This window comes from Muscardinus avellanarius (assembly GCF_963383645.1).
Source record: "Muscardinus avellanarius genome assembly, chromosome: 5".
NCBI lineage: Eukaryota > Metazoa > Chordata > Mammalia > Rodentia > Gliridae > Muscardinus > Muscardinus avellanarius.
In genome coordinates, this window is record NC_137790.1 from 58,169,449 (window position 1) to 58,191,332 (window position 21,884).

At 39.4% G+C, this 21,884-nt stretch overlaps 1 protein-coding gene across 1 annotated transcript in view; it reads right to left on the reverse strand.

Moving 5' to 3' along the window:
* Positions 1-21,884, reverse strand: part of LOC308263160 (myosin-15-like) — a gene marked incomplete at its 5' end in the record, with an annotated part of 185,662 nt that overhangs the window by 8,249 nt on the left and 155,529 nt on the right. Inside the window, 5 exons of the mRNA XM_080696037.1 lie at positions 1,172-1,276; positions 5,154-5,324; positions 11,904-12,029; positions 15,808-16,011; positions 16,238-16,430. Of these exons, the coding sequence (XP_080552163.1) occupies positions 1,172-1,276; positions 5,154-5,324; positions 11,904-12,029; positions 15,808-16,011; positions 16,238-16,430 (799 nt within the window). The remainder of the gene's footprint in view (positions 1-1,171; positions 1,277-5,153; positions 5,325-11,903; positions 12,030-15,807; positions 16,012-16,237; positions 16,431-21,884) is intronic.

Genomic DNA, 21,884 nt, shown 5'->3' on the forward strand with positions numbered 1-21,884 from the left:
GTCAAAAATAACTTGACAATATATGGAAGAATTTAGCTCTAGGCTTTTATTTAACTCCAATGGTTTATATATCTGCCTTTAGAACAGTACTACACTGTTTCAATTATTGTAGCTTTATATGGTTTGAAATCAGAAAATATATATCTTCTAGCTTTGTTCTTTTTCAAGATCATTTTGGGTATCTAGAATCCATATTCCATATTAGGATAGATTTTTGTTTCTGAAAAATAAATATATAAATATATGATAGTTTCACCTAAAAAAATAGAAAATAAAATATTCTCTGGTAAGAAAAAAAGCAAAAAAAATTATTGTAATGTTATCTTTAAGTCATCAAAAGCTTGGTATCAGACAAATGAAACTGTTATGTGAGATTATCATTTTTAATTTTGAATAAATTGCTATAATACTAGATGTCAACCATTAAGCCAAGCATGGGAAGGAGGGATGGGGAGAGAATGGGGTGGGGATCGGGTGGGGGCTGACTGGGCGATGTGTGCATGTATGTCTACAAAAGTTTGTATCCCACTATGATGTATGAATACAGTGCACCAATAAAAAATAAAATAAAAAAATAAAGTGAAAAAAAGAAAAAGAAACTTTGTCCACTTCTTTTCAATTATTTGCTTGAGGCCAGTGATTTAACACGTTAGATTCTAAAAGCCTTAAAGAAGCCATTCTTTAGTATTTTCTGTTTTCAAGATGTACTAGCAACAAAGTCCTCAGTGCCCTTGAATATTTGTGCAACCAGAAAATAGGAGTGGAAACTTCCCTGATCCAATGGGCCAGCATCCCATGCAAGCTGCTGTGAGGGAGGCGTCCTGAGCCTCTATCATTTACTTCACTTACACATTGTTCTCACTCAGCCTCTCACAGGAAGGCATCTTTCTGAAAGCGTTGCAAATATGTGTGGGAAACAAGGCTATTATAAATAGCTTTTCACTTCTAATTGCAACTTGCCATTCACATGTTCTCTGCAAGCTCTGAAAAGGAACAGATACAAAACCACAGATAGCACAAGAGCCCTGGGATAGAGAGTCCCTGCTGCAGCTGAGGGAGTTCAAAGTCAGAGAGGACTGCAAGGTCCCAGAAGGGCTGGTAAGGCCAGAAGCACAGTGATGCAAGGCGGAGCTCAGACACACACCGGGGCCGAGAGGGCTTCCTGCAGTACCTGGTGGGTCAGCTCCCTGATGCTTCTCTCCAGTCTGCGAACCTCCCTCTGCGCCTCTGCACTGCGATGGAGCTCGCTGTCCAGCTCACCTTCCAGTTCATGAACCTGCAACCAAACCACGACCTCAGACCAGGCTCGCAGCATGGAAATGGAGTGGAGCAGTCAAGGGACCGTGTGTCTACTCTCCCCCACCCCCAGTAATACACAAGTATAACAGCCTCTCTGGAAAAACTCCCTGCCATATGTGAGCTGGTTGAAGTCTGTGAGCTTCTAAGAGGGCTGTGGAGACTTTAGACTTAACACTAAAGCAGTTATAGGATTGTAGGGAAAGGTTAATATAGGCAGAGGGGATAAGCTTCCCTTCCTCCATTACAAAATCACACACCCATGGCTGGTACAGAACTGCCTGTGGCCTGTGACCTTACAGAGTTAGACAAACAAGATTAGCACAACATTCATTCAACAAGGAGCTTCTCTCTCTCTCTCTCTCTCTCTCTCTCTCTCTCTCTCTCTCTCTCTCTCTCTCTCTCTCTCTCCTCTCTCTCTCTGTCTCTGTCTCTCTCCCCTCCTGCCTCTTTCTCTCTAATATTAGGGACAGAGAATGAGCAAAACAGACCAAAACAAAACAAAACAAAACAAAAACCCCTCTCCCTGTACAAGCAGACTGTTTCCTGAGGGGAAGTTGACAGAGTACAATGCACACTATGTTTGATGGTGTCGAGTGCTGTGGAGAGGGGACTGAAGCTGGTGGAGGAAGGATGTGGCTTCTCCTTCTCCCACATGTCCATGCTCTGTCCCCATGGCTTTCTTGACTCTGATGCCGCCTTCTGTACCATCATCACCATTTGAACACCATGTCAGGAGTGACTGACTCCACTCCTCAGAATCCTCACCTTCCTCTTGCCACTAGGTCACACTGGCATCATTGTTCCTCTTCTGATTGGTGCAAGAGGGGCAGGAGGGTCGCAAGTTTTTTGGGGGTAAGATTCATTTAAACAAAATCTTTTGAGCACCTGACCTTCCAAGGAACTTAACACATAGTTCTGTTTGTTGAGAAATGAGCTAACAGATACTCCTCTTTATTTTTTAAAGGACTTGTTTTATTTTGAAAAGTGACTAAGCCATCCCAAGGTGAAAAACTGTTTAAATCAAATCCTAAAAAAAAACTATGATTTAACTTATAAATGCTTTTTTTATGGCAGTGGGGATGGAACCCAGGGGCATTCTACCTCCGACCTACACCCCATCCCTATTTTTATTCTTTATTTTGAAACAAGGTCTCACTAAGTTGCAGAGCCTCACTAAGTAGCTGAGGCTGTCTGCGAACCATAATCCTTCTGTCTCAGATGCCCAAATGCTAGGATTACAAGCTTGTACTACCTTGTAAATATTGTGTGTGTGTGTGTGTGTGTGTGTGTGTGTGTGTGTGTGTTGGTACTGGGGTTCCTGGAAGCCCTTGTACCTCCGGGCTACACTCCCAGACCTATTTTATATTTTTGAAACAGGGTCTCTTACGCCAGCGCAGCTGGCTTCGAACCTGCGTGATCCTCCTGTCTCCGCCTCCCAAGTGCAGGTATTACAAGCGTGTGCCACCACTCCCGGCTTTTGTAAATACCTTTTAACTGTACCTGTACCATGTTGAGATGGTTTCTCTGGTTTAAATGTGTCCACTAAAAGTTCATATTTAAATATATCCACTAAAAGTTCATACCTAATCACCTAATTCATATACTAATGGTATTTTGAGGTGGAGCCTTTTGGAAGTAACTAAGATTAGAAGCAGTTGTGAAGCTGAAGTTCCCATGATTGCAATAGTGGCTGAACAAGAGGGAGAGAGACCTACCCTAATATGCTTGCTGTGTTTTACCAAATAATATCCTCTACTACATCATTATGATGAAGCAAGAGAGCGTCCTTCCTAGGTGCCAAGCAGATGCCAGTACTACGTTCTTGGACATTATAGTCTCTAAAATTATGAGCCAAATAAACTTCTATTCTTCATAAATTACCTGGTCTCAGGTATTTTGTGATAGCAACAGAAAATTGTCTAAAACAATTGTATTCTGATTATAGTTTTAAGAAAAAAACAATTACAGGTGGATAAACAATAACTATGAATAAAACAAAATACTGCACTCTTTCATTGGGGTTGAAAGTGATAGTATCATTTATGTATTTTTAGGGAAAAACATGAATATATAAGTTACTTAATTTTATAACTAAATGCTTTTTTACTTATACAAAAATCTTAAATCTTATATTTGCCATTGGATTATACTATATATATATATATATATATATATATATATATATATATATATATATATATATTTGTGTGTGGTACTGGGGTTCCTGGAAGCCCTTCTACCTCCAGGCTACACTCCCAGACCTATTTTTACATTTTTATTTGGAAACAGGGTCTCCTAAGCCAGCATGCGTGGCTGGCTTTGAATCTGCGTGATCCTCCTGTCTCTGCCTCCCAAGAACGGGGATTACAAGCGTGCGCCACCACACCCGGCAATTATATTGTTAATAGAAATAAATGTTATATTTATCTCGGAAAAATAAACTCAATTTGCTTTTTTATTGTTGTTTTCAGTCATTCTTAAGGCATATTCCATGCAGGCTGTACAGAAAAAAACAGTATATTTAAAAGTCACTGAATAATTATTTTTTGTGTATGTTTTATGCCCCTAATTTGATATACAGTGAACTTTGTTTCTATTAGTGTTAAAGTTGGTGGGATGTTTGTGTTTCTTTCTATCTGATTTAAATTTTTTTCTTAATTCTGAAGCATCTACATAATTTATATGATTCTGCAATCAAAACAAATTTAAAAAGGTATGTTCAGAAGATCTAATTATATATATCTCATCTCTGTGTTCTCTTCCTAAAGTGGTTGTTTTTATTTGTTTTCAATTTATCTTGTCAACATTTATTTCTGATAACATAAGCAAATATATTACCTAAATATATTACCTAAATATCTATGTATGTATGTGTGTATATATATATATATATATATATATATATATATATATATATACCTCTCTTCTTTCCAAAGTTACTCAGCTTCTTATATATGTTTTATATTTCTTTTCTTTCTTGCACAAAAGGATAGTATATAGATATACTATCTATATTGTCTATCTTTTATCATCATTAAACTGCAAAGTATGATATCCAGGGCACATTCCTGAGCTCTTCCTCACTTCTTTTCAATCAGAATAACTATATGGATCTATTGTACACATGCATAAATATTTCATTGCATGGATGTACAATAAGTATGCACTGTTGTTGTGTATGGATGTACCATAAACATGCATGGGTATTTCATTGTCCCGGTATACATAAATGTGCAAAAGCACTATGTTACTTTTCAGAGTCCCCTTTGAACCATCTTTCAACTTTTGTAATATTTATCATATGCCCCATACATAATAAATGAAATTGATTCAATAATTTTAAAAAATACTATTCTCAAGATAGTTCTATGTATTTTTAAGCTCTTCAAAGGCAGATGCAATGTAATTTTTGTCAGCCTTTAAAATATCTGCACTGAGTCTTCCTGAATTATGAACTTCCTTGTTTTCTTTCTCCTTTCCTGGGCTGAAAACAGGCATTTTTTTTTTTTTTTACAAAGAAAAGTAACAGGATCAAGAAAGCAGAAGTAAGATTATAAATGTGTGTCTGAATGCAATGAGTCAGCTTGCTGTGGAGACCCTAGAGCTGGTGTAGTGAGTGGGAGATTCAGGAAGAGGAAAGGCACATTTCATCCAGTTTGAGAAAAGTCCTATTTGCTAGCCAAAAGTTAAGCAAGAATGAATGGATATATTGAGATCAGATACTCTCAAAAATGTCAAAGTGCTAAAAGAAAATGTGATGAAGAGTGAAAGGGGCTATCTTTTATGAAATCCAGTCACAATGAGACTTTGACCTCGGGATGACTAAGCCCCAATTACCCAAGGCAAGTTCCTACCCTGTATTCAAGTTTCTGAATTTGCTTCCTGCTCCCCACCACAGCAGTCTGCTCAGCTTCCTCCAGCCTTTTTTGCAGGTCTTTAATTGTTTGCTCCATATTCTTTCTCATCCTTTCCAAGTGGGATCTGGTGTCTTGCTCCTTCTTCAATTCTTCTGACATGTTTGCTCCCTAGAAAAGAAAGAAACTTCTGAGCTAGCCCAGCAGCCAACTGATCTTCACGTTTCCACCAATAACCCTCAGCTCCTGGTCTGACTGGATGCCATGCCTTCACTGTCTATTTAACCTCTTCCCCTCATGCTCTCCACAAGCTCTGCTGCCCTCGAGTTTGTGAATGACAAGGCAAAAGCAATAGCAGTAGCCATGGAAGAGATTGGGGTGAGCAGTGGTGGAAACAGACCAAAGATGAAATAAATACCACATAAACACCATGACACGACTCTTGTGTTGCAGGAAAGACAACCACACAAAGCAACAGCTTTTAAGTGAACAAAGCACCATGACATCATTTATTTTCTAATAAAGTAATCAATGTTACATTATATATCAGTATTATATATATAGACAAGTGCCTCTGAAAATCTTTTTCACAACTCACCTCTATAATTCTGTGATTCACTCCTGGAAACACGTTTAGCCTCCAAGAATTTGGAAGCAACAGATGTTATTAGTGCCAAGAATATATCACTATCATGTAAGTAAAATCCAGAGTGTAGCCGGATGTGGTGGTGCACGTTTGTAATCCCAGTATTTGGGAGGCTGAGACCAGAGGATTGCGGTTCAAGGACAGCCTCAGCTACTTAGTGAGGCCCTCTGCAACTCAGTGAGAATTTGTTTCAAAAATTAAAGAATTAAAAATTGGGCAAGGGGTGTAGATTGGAAGTCAAATGCCTTTGGGTTCCATCCCCAGACCCGCACGAAAAAAAAAAAGAAAGAAAGAAAGAAAAAGAACCAAAGTGTATCTGTGTAATCAAATTATGTGATAAGACATTTTTAATTATTTCACAGTTGAAGTTAACACAAGAAAATACTAGTTCCAAGTTACTACAGTATTTAGCATTTTTACTGCAAGCTTTATGTCATGTTACTCTTCTCAACAACTTACCCCTAAGAAAATGACAGTATTCATAAGTACAAAAATTGTTATATCCAGTAGGTGGTATTGTACATAACCAAGATAATAGGATTGTTTATAAAATTAGGTTTAAAAATGCAGAATGTCTTGATAATTAACAGTTGTCTCAAATGCTAAAAATCAGGAAAAGGCAGAAAATAGATATACTCATTATTATTTACTTTCAGAAATCCAAAAATGATCCAAGAAATAACAATGATACAAGATGTGATTAACATACTGTATCTCTTTTAAGCCAAAGCAAACTTTTCACCTCAAAGAGGGTAATTAAGACACTATATGAATAAAGTATATAATGTAAAGTCATTTTTCTCCACAGAATGTTTTCATCTTAGTATATAAACTGCAACATGGCAAATGACTAAATCAGCTATAAAGAATCTGTACTACAGGTTGAGTATCTGAAATGCTTGAGACCAAAAGTGTTTCAGATTCTAGAATATCTGCATGTATAAAACAGGATATCTTATGCATAGGACCCAAGCATAAACATAAAGTTCATTTTTGTTTTTTATAGCTTGAAGGTAATTTTACACAGTATTTTTAGTGCACCTGTCAGGGGTGATACATCAGGAGGCCAGGTATTTGATTATATACATACCCTTTCGATTTTACCCACATGATAATGATGTCCTATTATTTTGGATCAGTTTGGAGGTAAATATTAGAATTTGAAATAATTTGAAAGTCATAAGTTATAAGTGTTAAAGAAAGACCTAAAATTTGGGAAACTTTTGTTGGGCATAGTAATCATTGTGCAAATAGGATAAATTATGTCAAAATGATAATGTGCTATAATTAGAATTAGAGCTTTGCGTTAAATAGTATAACTGGAACACTTGACCATTAAATATGATTTTTCTAAAAGCATGGTCCAGTAATTATATTCACTGCAGTATTTAATAGCTTGTTAATGTTTTTTGCACATCTGGTAATAAATTTTAATTTGCATGAATTGTCCAACAACTCTAACTTAAGAATGAAACAAAAAATACTGAAATAAATTTGATACTTTTTTATAAAAAAAATAATATGTCACAAGAAAAGTTAGTTGTGGGGCCTGTTCTTGGCTTTGGCTATGTATAATAGGCTTGATGTCTTGATGACATTATTAAGAAATGTTTTATGAATCTTTCTGAGCATTTTTTAAAGAACGTGGCTCTCTCAGACAAAAAAATTTATGTCTATCAACTTAACAAACACTATGCTTTAGATATGGTTTGAGTTTGTTGCACAATAGTTGGTGTGTTAGAGCTTGGTTCTCAGTTTGGTGATGTTGGGAGGTGAGACCTTTAAGAGGTAGGGCCAAGTGAGAAGTCCTTACTTGGGTCAGTTGAGATATGCCCTCAGAAGGGGCTATGGGATCCCAGTCTTCCTGGATTTGTCTCACAATATGATCTCTTTCTTCCTCATGTGGTACCTCCACTGTGATGCCATACACCACAAGGTCTAAGGTCTTTACCGAGCCAAAATGATGTTAGCACCATGTCTTTGACCCTCGAGAATAATGAACTGATTTCTTTTCTTTTCAAAGTTACCTGGCTTCAGGTGTTTTTTTTTTTTAATAGTAGCATAACCAGAGAAAGTTGGTTCTTAGGAGTGGGACTATTAATATAACTATGCATGAAAATGTAAAGGCAGCTTTGGAAGTAGGTAATAGGCAGAGGTTAAAAAGGGCTGGAGGACCAAGCTATAAAAAGCCTACATTGTGGTGAGCATAGCATTAAAGGCAATTCTGATGAGGGCTCAGGAGACAGGAATTAGTCTTAAATGGAAACACAGATCTGACTGGAAATAGGAGAGAAGGTCACCCTTGATACACCATTGTAAAGAACCTGAATTTATCATACCCATGCCCTCAAACTCTGTGGAAAACTAAACATGAGCATGATAGTCTAATTTATCTGGTAAAGGAAACTTCCAAACAACAAAACATTTAGGTTGTAGTATGGGCAATGTGTGGCCATGATAAATCAGATTTGCCATGAGACTCAGGAGCAAAAAGAAATGAAGCAGGAAGATTTGGAAGATTCCCAGCCTGATCATGGAAAGAGGAAAGAAAAAAACATGTAAAGACCTAGAGAGTGCAGCCTAGGTATCTTTGCTAAAGAGGTTAGTATGAGAAAAGGGAGCCAGGTATCAACTGGCTAAACTGTGAAAAATAGCTTTAAGGGGTTCTTAGAAATCCCTTGGGCTTCTTCTCTCATCACTAGCCCAGATGCCTAGAAGGGCAGAGTGGTTTCATAAAACCCCAGGGCACACTTCATGAATTTGCTTCTTACCCCAACCCCTTTGTCTTTCCTTTCCCTGCATTCTCTGGCAAAACAAGCTATATGGCTGTGGCAGTGGATTAAATGGGCTCAGGCATGATTTGCTTACTTACGCAGGCAGCAAACCTTAGTGCTACTTTTGCAACCTTACAAAAAGCAGGAGTTAGGGGGCCATGAGAGTTTCCACTGAGATTTTAAAAGAAAGCCCAGGAGGCCAGCAGAAGTTCACTACTGGGTCAGAGCCCCTACAGGGTAACACTGATGGGGCATAGGACTGGATCCATGGTGCAGATCTCAGAAAGGCAGAGAAAATGGCAACATGCAATTCTTGCTGAGGAAAACTGCAGGTGGTGTGCAAACTATAAGGTTTGCAAGTCATCCCTCTGCACCCACAGACACGCGAGATTATTCATGCAGGTGCCATAAGTCTTTATTAGTCCAGCCCACTTGTCCCGGGCAGCTCCCTCCCCCACCCCCATGTCACTGGTGCGGGGTGGGGGGTGTGTGTGGAAGGGAGCCTTCCACCAGTGTAAGAATCTCTCTCTCTGTCTCGAAATCTCTGTCTGTCTTCCCCCAGATCGCTGCATCCCTTCTTTTTATCAAAGGGGAGTGGTCTTCCGTGGGAACTCCGGAGCTTGCAGGGTAAGGAGGCGGGTCTTCCTGCCTCCTGGCTTCCAGCCCCACCCCTGCCCCGTGGGGATCTAGAACCTAACACAAACCAAGATGAAAAAAGCAAAAGTGGTCTAAGACTGGCAAAGCCAAGGGGGGTGGGTTGCCTTGGAGGCCCACCTTTCACCTCAATACACATAAGATGCCAAACTTGAAACTTTAGAATTTCATATCTGCCCTGCTGGGTTTGGGTCTTCCTTTGAGATGATTACTTCTTTCTATATCTCTATTTCTCCCCAATTACAATAAGAATGTTCATCCTATTTCTGTCCCACCATTGTATGATGTAAGTATGTAACTTGTTTTTGAGATGTACAAGGTTTCACAGCTGAAAGAGTTTGCCTTGAGTCTCAGAGAAGACTTTAGAATGGGACTTTTGAGTAATTCTTGAACAGTTAAAACTTTGGATCTACTAGGGATAGAATGAATACATTTTACACTGTGACAAGAACATGAGCCTTGGCAGCCAGGGGTAGAATGCTATGATTTGGGTATGGTTTGAGTGAGTTTGGTCCTCACTCCAGCAATGTTGAGTGCTGAGATCTTTAAGAGATCCTATTGGCCTAGGGTCCAATGGGAGGTCCTTAAGTCAACTGCAGGTTGTGCCCAATGGGATTTTGAGAACCTGTCTTGCAATGGGGTCTCTTCCTTCTACATGCACTTTTGCTTTTGTGACATCATTTGCCATGCGGTCCTCACCATAAGCCAAGCTGATCCCGGTGCCATGCACACAAACCTCTAGAACTGTTAGCTAGAACCTCTTATCATTTGAACCTCTTCTCTTTGTAAGGCTACCCAGATTTAATTGTTTTGTTATAGTAACAAAAGTGGACCAAGACATCAATTATCTGTAGAGTTTATGTGAGATTTCCATACAAGTGGTAAGGACAAAGATGAATTACAGATTCAGTTCTGAGTTGAGACTCAGAAATAAACTGCTGGAATATTAAAGGATGGGGGAAAATGGTAGTTGGTTTTCTTCTCAACGTTGTAGGGAAAATCTTACAAAATCAAGATTAAGCAGATAGTGTGTTAATAATGAATGTTATGGTTTGGATCTGAAATGTCCCCCAAAAGATACATGTTGAAGGCTTGGTCCCCAAAGCAGCAGTGTCCAGATATGAAGCCTTTTCAGAGGTGACTGGATCATGAGGGCTATGATCTCACCAATGGGTTTGTCCACTTATGGATTCATAGCTTGATGAGTTTGGAGAAAAGAGCTTTGTTATAAGACTGAACTTGTCTCTCTCATTCTCTTTCTTCTCCCCCCCCACTCCCTCCTTCCTGGTAACTCTGAGGTGAACTGCTTTGCTCCATACATACTCCTGCCAGTCACCACCAATTGAAACCTCTGAAACCATCAGCAAAAATAAACAAACTCTTTACTACTTATAAGTTATCTCATGTATTTTGTCATAGCAACAAAAAGCTAACACAATGATTGACTGCAAAACCTGACCCAGCCAGATTAAAAGCTCTTTTTATTTCTATAAATGTATATTTTTGAAAATGTTATGCATATTATTTTTTCCTTGGTCATCAAACATCTCATACCTTCATGTACCTCATTTTCATCAGAGAACAAAAGTATCTGCCCAGATGAAAAATGGCTGAATGAAAGCCAAGCTTTTCCATCTGGTAGAAGCTGGATTCCATGATGACTTGGGGGCTGGAATTTGCTACAAGATTTTGTTTAGTTTCCTATATTCTGAATAAGCAAATATAGATATAAGCTCTTCTCTTTTGGATACAAGCAAGCAATAAAAATATCCTCTTTTGGATATGAGCAACCAGTAAAATATCTAAACGAAGGCCCTGTCTCCCCAGTTTTTATACCCTTTTAAGCCAGAGAATCAACTTCCCTTCACACAGAAAGGTCAAGCCTGCTCCATGCAGTTGCATATTTGGTGAGGTGAGCAAAAGCCCTTGACATGGAGCAGATGAGTGGAAACTAAAATCAAGCAGGCAGTAAGCTCTGGGACTTGCAACTCTGAGTCCTCCACACATACCATCCCATCCTCACTAATACTTTTTGCACAGATAATATCTATCTTCAACTTGCCAAATGCTTTGAGGGAGAATGGTATCTACATAGGGCAGGTGCCCAGAGGGTAGCCTTTGTCCAATTCCCACAAAGGTGCACTGGGTCCAACAGCCAAACCTGAAGTTACTATCATTTCGGAAAAACATGGCCAGCAACAACTTTAAATTTATAAATAAATTCCACTATCCCTGATATCCTTTTGTGCCATCCTAATTCTATTACTCAAGAGTAGTGTGGAGTATAAAATAGCTTATACACTGTTTTCAGATCATTGTCATAAAACCATTATAAGCCCTAGGAAAGTATTTGCAAGAAGACAGAACTGCTTCTAGACACTAGATATATTGACTCACAAGTAAAAAATGGCTAAACCTAAAAACAATGACTCTTGCCTTTACAAGATTTTGCTTATAGCAATTCAATTGCTCCTTTTCATTGCTGGGGTGTACAGGGAAGGAGGAGCTAATTGGCCTAATTGTTCAAGCTGAGCCCAGGGTGGCACAGGCATCAGTTAACCTCCTCCTGACTAAATGGGGAATCGATGGAATCCTGTGGGGCTGTGGATTGGTCCCTGCCTCTGGGCTCCAGTGAACTTTAGCAGACAGGGCTGAGCAGGCAGTCAATAGACCCACCTCAGTGTCTGCCTTTCTGGCCTTCTCTTCCGCATTTTGACACGTCTGCACCATCTCTTCCACTTCTTTCTGCATCCCAGCAACATCAGCCTCCAATTTCTTCTTCTGGTTGAGGAGGCTTGTGTTCTAGGGAAAAGTAGCATCCGTGTTAGTCAAGTTGGAACTGGCAATGCAAATGCAAGCTGGTATATTCAGGATATGCCATGGGAGGCAGCTCTACCCAGCAGCAAATTATATCATAACCAACCATATTCAGCTAAAGCAAGACTTCCAACCCCAGGTGGCTTCTGCCATCAAAGGTATATTTAAATTAAAGGGATTTTATCCATTTAGAGGCTAAAAATGAAAGAGAGGAGAACTTGAATAAGAAAGGAGGCATGGATGCCAGATAATCTACAACCCAAACAGGTTTGGTTTTCAACTTACAGGGGAATGTTTCCCTGACTTTTGCTCTTGGTGTGATGAACACAAGTGTCCCAGAGCAGAAGTTAACGTCATCAGCAGACATATGGGGCACAGGAGGTTGAAGAATTAAAATCATAATTCCCAGCCTGCTGCTCCAGGAAGAAGAAAAACATCCTCCTTTTTATCCACCTGCCTCCTGTTTGAGTCTACGGTGAGGAGAAGGAGGAGGGAAAGGAGTTCAGGGAAGTCTCAGTTCCCAGCCTTTAGGAGCCCCATTAAGAGGAGGAAGCTTTGTGCTGCTGCTGCCCTAATTCTTTCCTCCCAGTTGCGACACTAAAGGCCACAGCTCCCTTTGCTGCATGTGCACCACTGTGTTTGAAGCACAGCTTCTCCGAGGGTGTGAAACCTCAGCACAGAGCAAGTGTATAAAAGGCACGGGCTTTCTAATTTTTTGTTCTCCTTTCATTTTGTTCTTCCATCCACATCATCCTTCCACTTTCCTCTAGCTGCAGTCTCCTCGGTGGCAGGATTAAGCTTGGCAAATAAAAAGAAAGACATTCCAGCTGAGCAGGTTCTGCCTGGCCCTTGCAAGGCAGCAAGCACCATGGAGACCAGCGCCTGTTCCCGTGGAGAGCCAGGCCCTGGGCACCCGGGATTTTCATTGCTATGGACATGGTGGGAGTGGCGAAAACAGTTCTCTATTTTCCTGGAGTGTTTTCTGGATGTTGACTGCACATAACTCCATTGGAAATCTTTCTTTTAAAGAGAGACACAAGCATATACTCTGATATATTTGCACAAAAAATCGTTTAAAATCAGCTAGGGGGAGGATGTTAAAACTTCTACAAGCTGAATGTCTCTCTGATGGTTCTTTTTTTTTAGGAGAAATCAGGTTAGGGAGTATTGTGCTTAAGGGTCATCTATGTTGTTACCACTCAGGTTTGAACAGGGTTCACAAGTCATTAGTCAAAGGTATGTCTGCCTCATATAAGGAGAGCAATGTAAGATCACCCAGACCAGTGCAATCAAAGAGTAGTCTTGAAACCAGGAGCAGCACCTGAGGACTCCTGTGATCCCTGGGTCCCACTGCAGAGACTCTGATTCAGTAGGTCTGTAGTAAATTCTGAGTACTGGGACTTTTGTATTAGTGACTCCTCTACACTTTAATCTTCAGAAATTCTGACCTACAGACTGGGTCTCCAATGCTTACTTTTCATTTTTCCACTCAAAATTTTCTCCTTTCATGTCTGCTTTTTCTCTGGATAATATATTCTTCTCTCTCTCTCTCTCTCTCTCTCTCTCTCTCTCTCTCTCTCTCCCATCCTCCTTCCCTCCCTTTCTTCCTCTCCCCCCACTCAGTGGATTTTCATCACATCAAGATTCACAGGGCATTATCAGTTATGGCATGAAAGTTCAATGATTTTTCGCCAATAGTTATTATGTACTACAGGCGATGGATGATTTGCTTTTAAAAAAAAAATCGGTGTATCACTTTATTAGAATACAACACATTGCATGGAGACAAGATTTTTTCACGGAGAAAGAAAATGTTGTGTTTTTTTAAATTTGGAGCTGGGTCAAACCCAGAGCCTCACACTATGCTAGGCAAGTGTTCTACTACTGAGCAACACTCTCAGACTGCCCCACCCCACCTCCAAAAAAATGCCGAAGTGAGTTAATCTGCTGGGAATTGTACCTATTTATTCTAGTCTTTGTGATGTCCTAAAGGGATTATATCATGTACATGTACAGAAAAGTTCAACTATAGGCACAAACGAATTGCAACACCTATCAGCAGGTAAGTTTCTGGTTTCTACAGCCTTTGATCTAGTATTTCTCAATAGGGGCATAGCCATCATTAAAAAGAGTTTAATTTTAATGAGGCATGATAACCTCTGACTTCTCGAAGGTGTTTTGGTACCTCTGGACTCCATCCACTAAGCGCCAGTACCACTGCCCAGTCACTGTGAGAACCAAAATGACTCCTGCTGCAGAGCATGACAGTCTTTCCTTGTTGCCTTAATCTGTCTTTCACAATGACCACCTGAGTAAACTTCCTAAAATGCAAATCTGATAACTTCACTCTCAGCTACTTGAAATTCTTCAGTGGATCCTCATGATCTGTAGACAAAATTCATATTGCACCAATCTCAGATCCAAGGTTCCTGTTGACCTGGCCCCACTGTCTCTTAGCATCATTTATGCTCATCTCCCCTACCCTCTCTGTATAAATATTCCCCTACCCTCTCATATATAAATTTACCTTAAAATTCTAAATTCCTTCTCCCATAATTGCCTCTTCCCTAACTTTTCTCTGCCTCATTGACTCTTCGCATGACTCAAAGAACAGTGTGTATACACTTAAATAAATCAGAATTATCAGGGAAGGTCTTCTGTAGAGATGTGCTTCACCTATTATTATACTCAGAACAAGGCACTGCAATTGTTTATGTAGGTCTTTACTCTCAGAGGGTAGTGGAAACATTTTGTATCCACACCATCCAGGTGATGGTGGGTGCCGAAAAATGTTCATTTCATGACCCATTTACTAAAGACATTTATCTTAGCCATATGGCTTCTCCTGATTCTAGAACAAAAGAATTTTGATTTGTCTCTCATACAATCTTACATGAGAAGTCAAAGTACTGACACCTCATCCTAAAAATGGCCACTCCAAATTGTCTGAGAATCCTGGCCCTGAACAGGATTTTTTTTTTCTTTAATCCTGGGATTATCAGAAAGAGAATAGCTCAGAAAGAACAGGAGAACCAGGCAAGTAGTTCTGGAACATGAGAAAATATTCACCTCTCCCTCCCCACCATTCTGGCTGTGAATACTTTTAAAATCCATTCTTTCAAAAGAAGGTTTAATGCTGGTTGGTTGAATTGTGTCTGTCTTTAAAAAAAAAAAAGTTAAAATCCTAACTTCTAGTTTCTTAGAATGTAACCTAATTTGAAATAGGGCCTTGAAATAGGTAATCAAGGTATAATAAAGTCCTTCAAATAAAGCTTAATCTAATATTTCCGGTGTCCTTGTAGAAACAGGAACTTAAGACAGATATAGACACAGAGGGGAAGATGACCTTCAGGAACCCACAGGGAAAATGCCACAAAAACGTAATGGATTGGAGTAATTCATCAACAAGCCAAGGAATGCCAAAAATTGCTAGGAAACCATCAAAAACTATGAAGAAGTAAGATAGAATTATCCTTAAAGTTTCAGAGGGGGTATGGCCCTATAGATACTTTGATGATGAATGTGGAGCATCCAGGACTGTGGGAGAATAAACTTCTGTCTTAGGCCACTCAGCTTGTGTTATTTTGTTACAGCAGCCATAGGAACCAAATACACTTGGGAATGAGCACTGCTCTCCTGCACAGGCTCTCCTGCGATTCTTGTGCCACACTCAGGATTCGAAACAGCAGCCCTGCACGCCCTAAGGCCAACCCAAGGATATGAACTGCTATCTTCAACACCTGCCCCAGTTTATGGGCCCCACCTGGGTATGGAAAAGGTTGATTCTTTCCATGGCTTCCAGGAGCTCTTTTTCTGCCAGCCTGCGCCCACGCTCTGTCTGCTCTTGCAACGGCCTCAGTTCCTCTAGTTCAGACTGAAGAAGAGCGCTGTGTCGCTCAGCCACAGCCACCCGTTCCTTCAGGTCATTGTTCAGGTGTGTGCTATCATCCAGCTGCACTTGAAGGTCCTGCAGGAGAAAGCACAGGAATGAACATGAATCCCTTTGTTCAGTGTGGGACATGCACCTGCCCATGCATGCTCTGAACAGAGCTCCACCTATTTTAATGTTAAATATGCTCCTATTCTCTTGAGGATGAGTTTTGTTGTCTTTACCTTCATTGGTCAATACAATATACTGTGGTTGCTAGAAGAAGCCTTTCTACTCCCTCCCCAATATTATAGTGTGAAAATACCTTCACTTGACTCTGAAACTGGCCCAGGATTTTGGTTGTCTCAGACACCTGCCGGTTAGCACAGCAAAGCTGGAGTTCCATCTCCTTGAGTTCCCCTTCCATCTTCTTCTTTGCTCGGGTAGCCTCAATTCTGCTCCTAACTTCAGAGTCCAGACTCGACTGCAGGGAGTCAATAGCGTGCTGCTGTTTCCTCCTAGTTTTTGAATAACATTCAAGGAAAAAATATCACACGGCCAAATTAAGAAAAGTTCCTTGCTGTGTTTACAAAATTTTTGAAATGGGAAAAATATAAAATTCAACCCCAAAATTTCCAGATAATTAACCAAATGAGTCTAAAGGTTTTTCATTTTATCAACAGGAAAGGTTAGGGGTTAGGTTCATGACTTTATATATATTATAACTAAGGTTTCAGCCCAGCTTCCAGAAATAATTAAGAAAGGACCTGAATATTTTCAAGCTTCCTGTTGGGTCATGTTAGCCCTATCTGAGATCCTCTAAAGGATGGCCCGAGGTGAAAGACTAGATTTCCTAGCACAGCTAAAGATAAAAAAAAAAAAAAAAAAAAAAAATGGATGCTCTTTTAGAGCATGATATTTAAACTACTTTAAATAGTAATAAAATTTCTAAAAGAGCTGCTAGGTTGGAAAAAGTCTTGAGATGCAGCAATATTGTTCTGTCTATAGAAAACTCTCCTATAATAGCATGGTTATATTTTTCTTGGAGTTTGAAAGAATAAAATTGGCTGAGAAAACCAATTGCTATGTGTCAGGGAATTACTTTGATATTTCTTCATAAAAACAAAAATCTTATGAAAAATCATATTTGCAAAGTGACAGAAGCTAATTAAAACATCTGTGTGTTCAGAAAGGCAATAAAAAATTAAGAGAACCCATGTCAATTTTCAACTTCCAAACTCTTACAGATAAATAGGGACCATGTGACTTGAATTCTGGATGGTGGACTGGGATGGAAGTGAAATGTAAAAGAAAAAGCCTCAGCCACACAAAATTTTGCTTGTATAAGTCTATAATCTCTCTTCTCCATCTGTGGCATCAAAAGATGGAAGGAACTTAGCTTCTGGAATGACTTTAAACAGCCTTCCTCACCTCCATCCTATACCACCTTGGACTATTATACAAAAATAAGCTTCTATTGTTTTAAGTTACCAAGAGTAGTGGATGTTCATCAGGGTAGTATAAATGCTATCGCTAATACATGCTATGCTCATCTCACTCCATGAAACAGGGCCCTAGTGCTGGACAGATAAGAAAGAAGAAAGGGGGGGAAAACCCCCTTTATCCTTTGTCAGAGAGTCTTTAAGATCAAAGAGTAAAAGTATATCTGACTTGGGTCAGAATTAGATTCCACATTGAGTTGTCCTACAGCCTTTGTCCTGAACTTGGAGGAAGATCAGAAAGGCATACAACTGGCAGGAAAATTGGAGAATGGTCAGACTTTGCAATTGAGTCACAGGTGAGGGTCCCAGTTTTCAGGACCACTTTCCTCTTATGGCAAGGAGAGATCTGTTATGGTCAGGTATAGAATATTCCCTAAATCTTCATGTATAAATATTCAAAATGCTCTAAATGAGCCATGATGAGTATTATAATTTCATCAGTAGATAAAGCCATTGTAATGCATTTACTGGTGATAACCTAGGCCAGGTAGGGTGTGCCTGGAGGGGTTGGGTCCCCTGGGGTGTGGCCCTAAGGATTGTGCTTTTGCCTTTGAATCCCCTTGCTTGCTTTGTCTCTTGCTTCAGGCCTCCACAATGTGAAAGCAAAGCTTTGTTCTCTCCCTCTATTTCTTGCTGCAATACGCTGAACTCTGCAGACCTGGCCTGATATAAACTGAAACTCCAAAATCTCCATAAACCATGAGCAAATAAATCTTTTTTTCTTCTAAGTCAGGCATATTGGGGTATAGTAATGAGAATATTGACTGAAACTGGGTCTCAGAAGAAGTTATACAAATATGTGGGAACTAACTCTTGATGTCTCCTTAGCCCAGAGTTAGCACTACTCCTCTGCCTGTCTTATTCTCTAGTTACTATAAACTGAGGTCAACATTTCATGCTTATCTTTGGGTGCTAGACTGTTTCTTCAGTTCCTAGATTGAATCCTATATAGTTGCAATTATATAAAGTTAATGGGAACTTTTATGGATTGAATAGTGTCTCCTCAAAAGTTTTATGGTGAAGCTCTGAACCAAAGTACCTCAGAATATGACTGTATTTGATACAGGTTCCCTAAAGAGGTCATTAAGTTAAAATGAAGTCATTAGGATATGACTATATTCCAATAGGACTACTGTCTTCATAAAAAGAGACACTGCTGCCATCTCCAAGGCTGTTGGCATTGGTAAAAAAAAAATTAAAAAAACCTCAAGTACAACCTGCCTAAAAGTTCATGAGTCACGCTGTGATTACATGATCCCATGGTACTGTGGATGCCAAACCACTTTTGTGTGGAGGGCAAAGCCATTTCCTTACTGGCTGGTACACTGATGGAGCAGTAACAAAGGGAGAAAATTGTGGTAAGTTGAGATCCACCCCAGTTCCTTGTGTGAGATTCTTAGAGCTGAAGTGTGCATATGCACAAAGGAATATGTCTGGAGGATCCTCAGTTGCACAAGAAAGACAAGATAGTTTCTTTGCAGCTGGCATGTATGTGCAGCCACCCTGTGGGAGCCAGCCTGCATCTGGATTCCTATAAGTTCCCTGTAGGGACCCAGACAATTGCTCCCCCCTCCCAGTTTCCTGTGAGTTGCATAGTCAGGGTCGTCCAATGCTCTGCCTGGGCCTAGATTCAAGATGGTAGAGTGCAGGAGCTTATCCCAGAGATACCCAAGGATATGCAAGAGGGAGAGGGTGCAACAGGTGGAGGTGTTCACAGAACCCAGAGCTTGTCAGACTGCCTGGTTATAAGCAGAGTCACAGGGGGGCTTTTCTGATTAGCAAAGGGCTTTTTCTAAATTAGAGAGATATCTGGCAATATGAATGTATGGATGTATGGACATCGCAGCACATTTCCTAAGCTGAGCACTCCCTACTACAACTTTAGAGAGTAAGTCAGAACTGAAGGAAAGAAAAGCTGCTTGGTCATCTGGACACACTAGAAAACCTTGAGACAGCTACCACTGGCCACTTTCTGGCCTTGGGAGGGTTTTAGACCCCTACCTCACATTGTGTTAAAAAAAAAAGAAAGAAAAGAAAAGCTCTCCACCACCCCAAACTTAATATGCATGAAAATGAAAGTGTCTGCTTTAAAGTCACCCCTCTAGGCTCACCTACATGCCAGCTCTGGGAGAAATGACCTGCCCCTTCCATGGTGTGATTGATAGTATTTCACACCCAGACCTTTGAGGTTGCTGGTCAAAAAACAAGGAAGAAAGAACTAGTGCACTGGATAGATAGATGCTCTAGACAGATGAATAGGTATGCTTAGGTACTGTCAGATTGAAGCTAATAAACTAGGGAATAAATATATTTAAATGTTTCTTGTAAATGTCTGTAAGATAATTTACAAGATAAAATACAAAGATAATTTTTAGTGTTGTTTGTTCTCCTGCACTCTGGTGATAAAATTCAAGGATTCTAGAGCTCTGTATCCTAAGCTGTCTCTGACAAGAAGGGAAAAAAAAAAAAAAAAGAATCTTCTTAAACAGGAACCTGTATAAATCTACAACAAAATATAGATTATCTTGGAGGTTTTTTTTTTATATATACTGAGTTATTCCTAGCTCTTTGGAATATATCTCTAATCTATATACCTTTTTACTAGATTAACTATGGCCATTGTTTTTTTTTTTCTTTTGAGTTCAAGTTTTTCTAAATTTACCTGTGTTTGTGCAGTTATATTTTTTTTATTTATTCTTGTTTTGTCTAACTAGAGGCTTTCTGGGTCTCTTATTTTTTTCTCTTCTGCAAGTTTTACGCAGCAGGTATTCAAGGGTTAATTATCTGGTTTGACTAAAAGGATAGAAACCATCACTTTTAGGGGATCATAAAAAGGAGTGGAGAGTGGTGATGACTGGTATGTTTGCTTGCCATATGGAGACAAAATGACCACTTGAATCAATTGATTCAGTACCACCGATGACTGGCAGACTGCCCACACATAGCCAACTGTACAGGTTTCTCCCATATCTATGTAACACAATAAAATCAGTGACATGATATGTTTTAGTTTCTGGAAATTCTAGATCTGGCTCCACCCTGGGTAGTAAATATTTGAAATTCTCTTGCCACCTACCAATTGACATTGTTTGTCATGCTATGTGTGTGATATGTTTATATCTTGTCTATATGGTACCAAATTTGGCATATTATTAATGAGCACACATAATTTTAAAAGCCATAGCCTAGCTGCCTCTCAGTTACTATTACTTAAATAAATATGACAACTGAGTAAATTTAAGACTTGTTTGTGAAAATAAAGTAAAAAGTCCTTAAAATTACCAGCACATGTCTCTTTTTCTAGGTAAAAATTAAGTCAATTAAGATTATTTTTGTTACTATAGAATGTTTTCAAATACAATGTTCATTACTTTTGAAGTTTTTTTCTGTGATGGGAAAGTTGGTTTAATGACTTAATTCTTAAATTGGATAAATACAAATGTAATTAATGTTTTAAGATGTTCTTGGCTTCTTAAGATCTACAATAACATTTAAATCTATTGAATGGGCTTCTAATTTTTTGGTAAAAGAAAAACTATATTTTGGGATGGCTTTGTTTTGGGTTCTTTATGAAATATAACAAAGGTAGTTGGAAATCCAGGTTCTGGTCAATGTGTAATTTTATATACAAAATTTTTGCAATGCTTTGCTTGAGATATCTATTCTTTCACATAAACACCCTAACATCTTGGAGACAATAATAAGACCAAAGAAACATTTCTGAACAATCTTTAGCAGATAGAGCTGCATGAATACTTTTAAATCATCTAGAAAAAAAGAGACCAAATTTTATTTTATTTTATTATTTTTATTATTATTTTATTTATTTATTTATTTATTTATTTATTTATTTATTTATTGGTGGTACTGGGGTTTCTGGAAGCCCTTCTACCTCTGGGATACACTCCCAGACCTATTTTATACTTTTTTATTTTTGGAAACAGAGACTCCTAAGCCAGCATGGCTGGCTTTGAACCTGTGTGATCCTCCTGTCTCAGCCTCCCAAGCGCGGGTATTACAAGCCTGCGCCACCACACCTGGTGAGACCAAATTTTATTGGGCCAGGTAATTAGAATTACTATGATGCCAAGAGCTTGGCTGTACATCTTCAGCTTTATTCTCTTATCATTGATCATTATAGTTAAAGAATCAGAAAAAGACAAAGACAGACTAGGGACATTTCCCTTGGGAGACAAAGGGAAGCCACAGGAAGGCAATATGATGATGCAGGCAAGCCAGGTGTGTGTGTGTGTGTGTGTGTGTGTGTGTGTGTGTGTGTGTGTGAGCGAGAGAGAGAGAGAGAGAGAGAGAGAGAGAGAGAGAGAAAAGAAGAAGAAGAAGAAGAAGAAGAAGAAGAAGAAGAAGAAGAAGAAGAAGAAGAAGAAGAAGAGGAGGAGGAGGAGGAGGAGGAGGAGGAGGAGGAGGAGGAGGAGGAGGAGGAGGAGGAGGAGGAGGAGGTGGTTCCTGTAC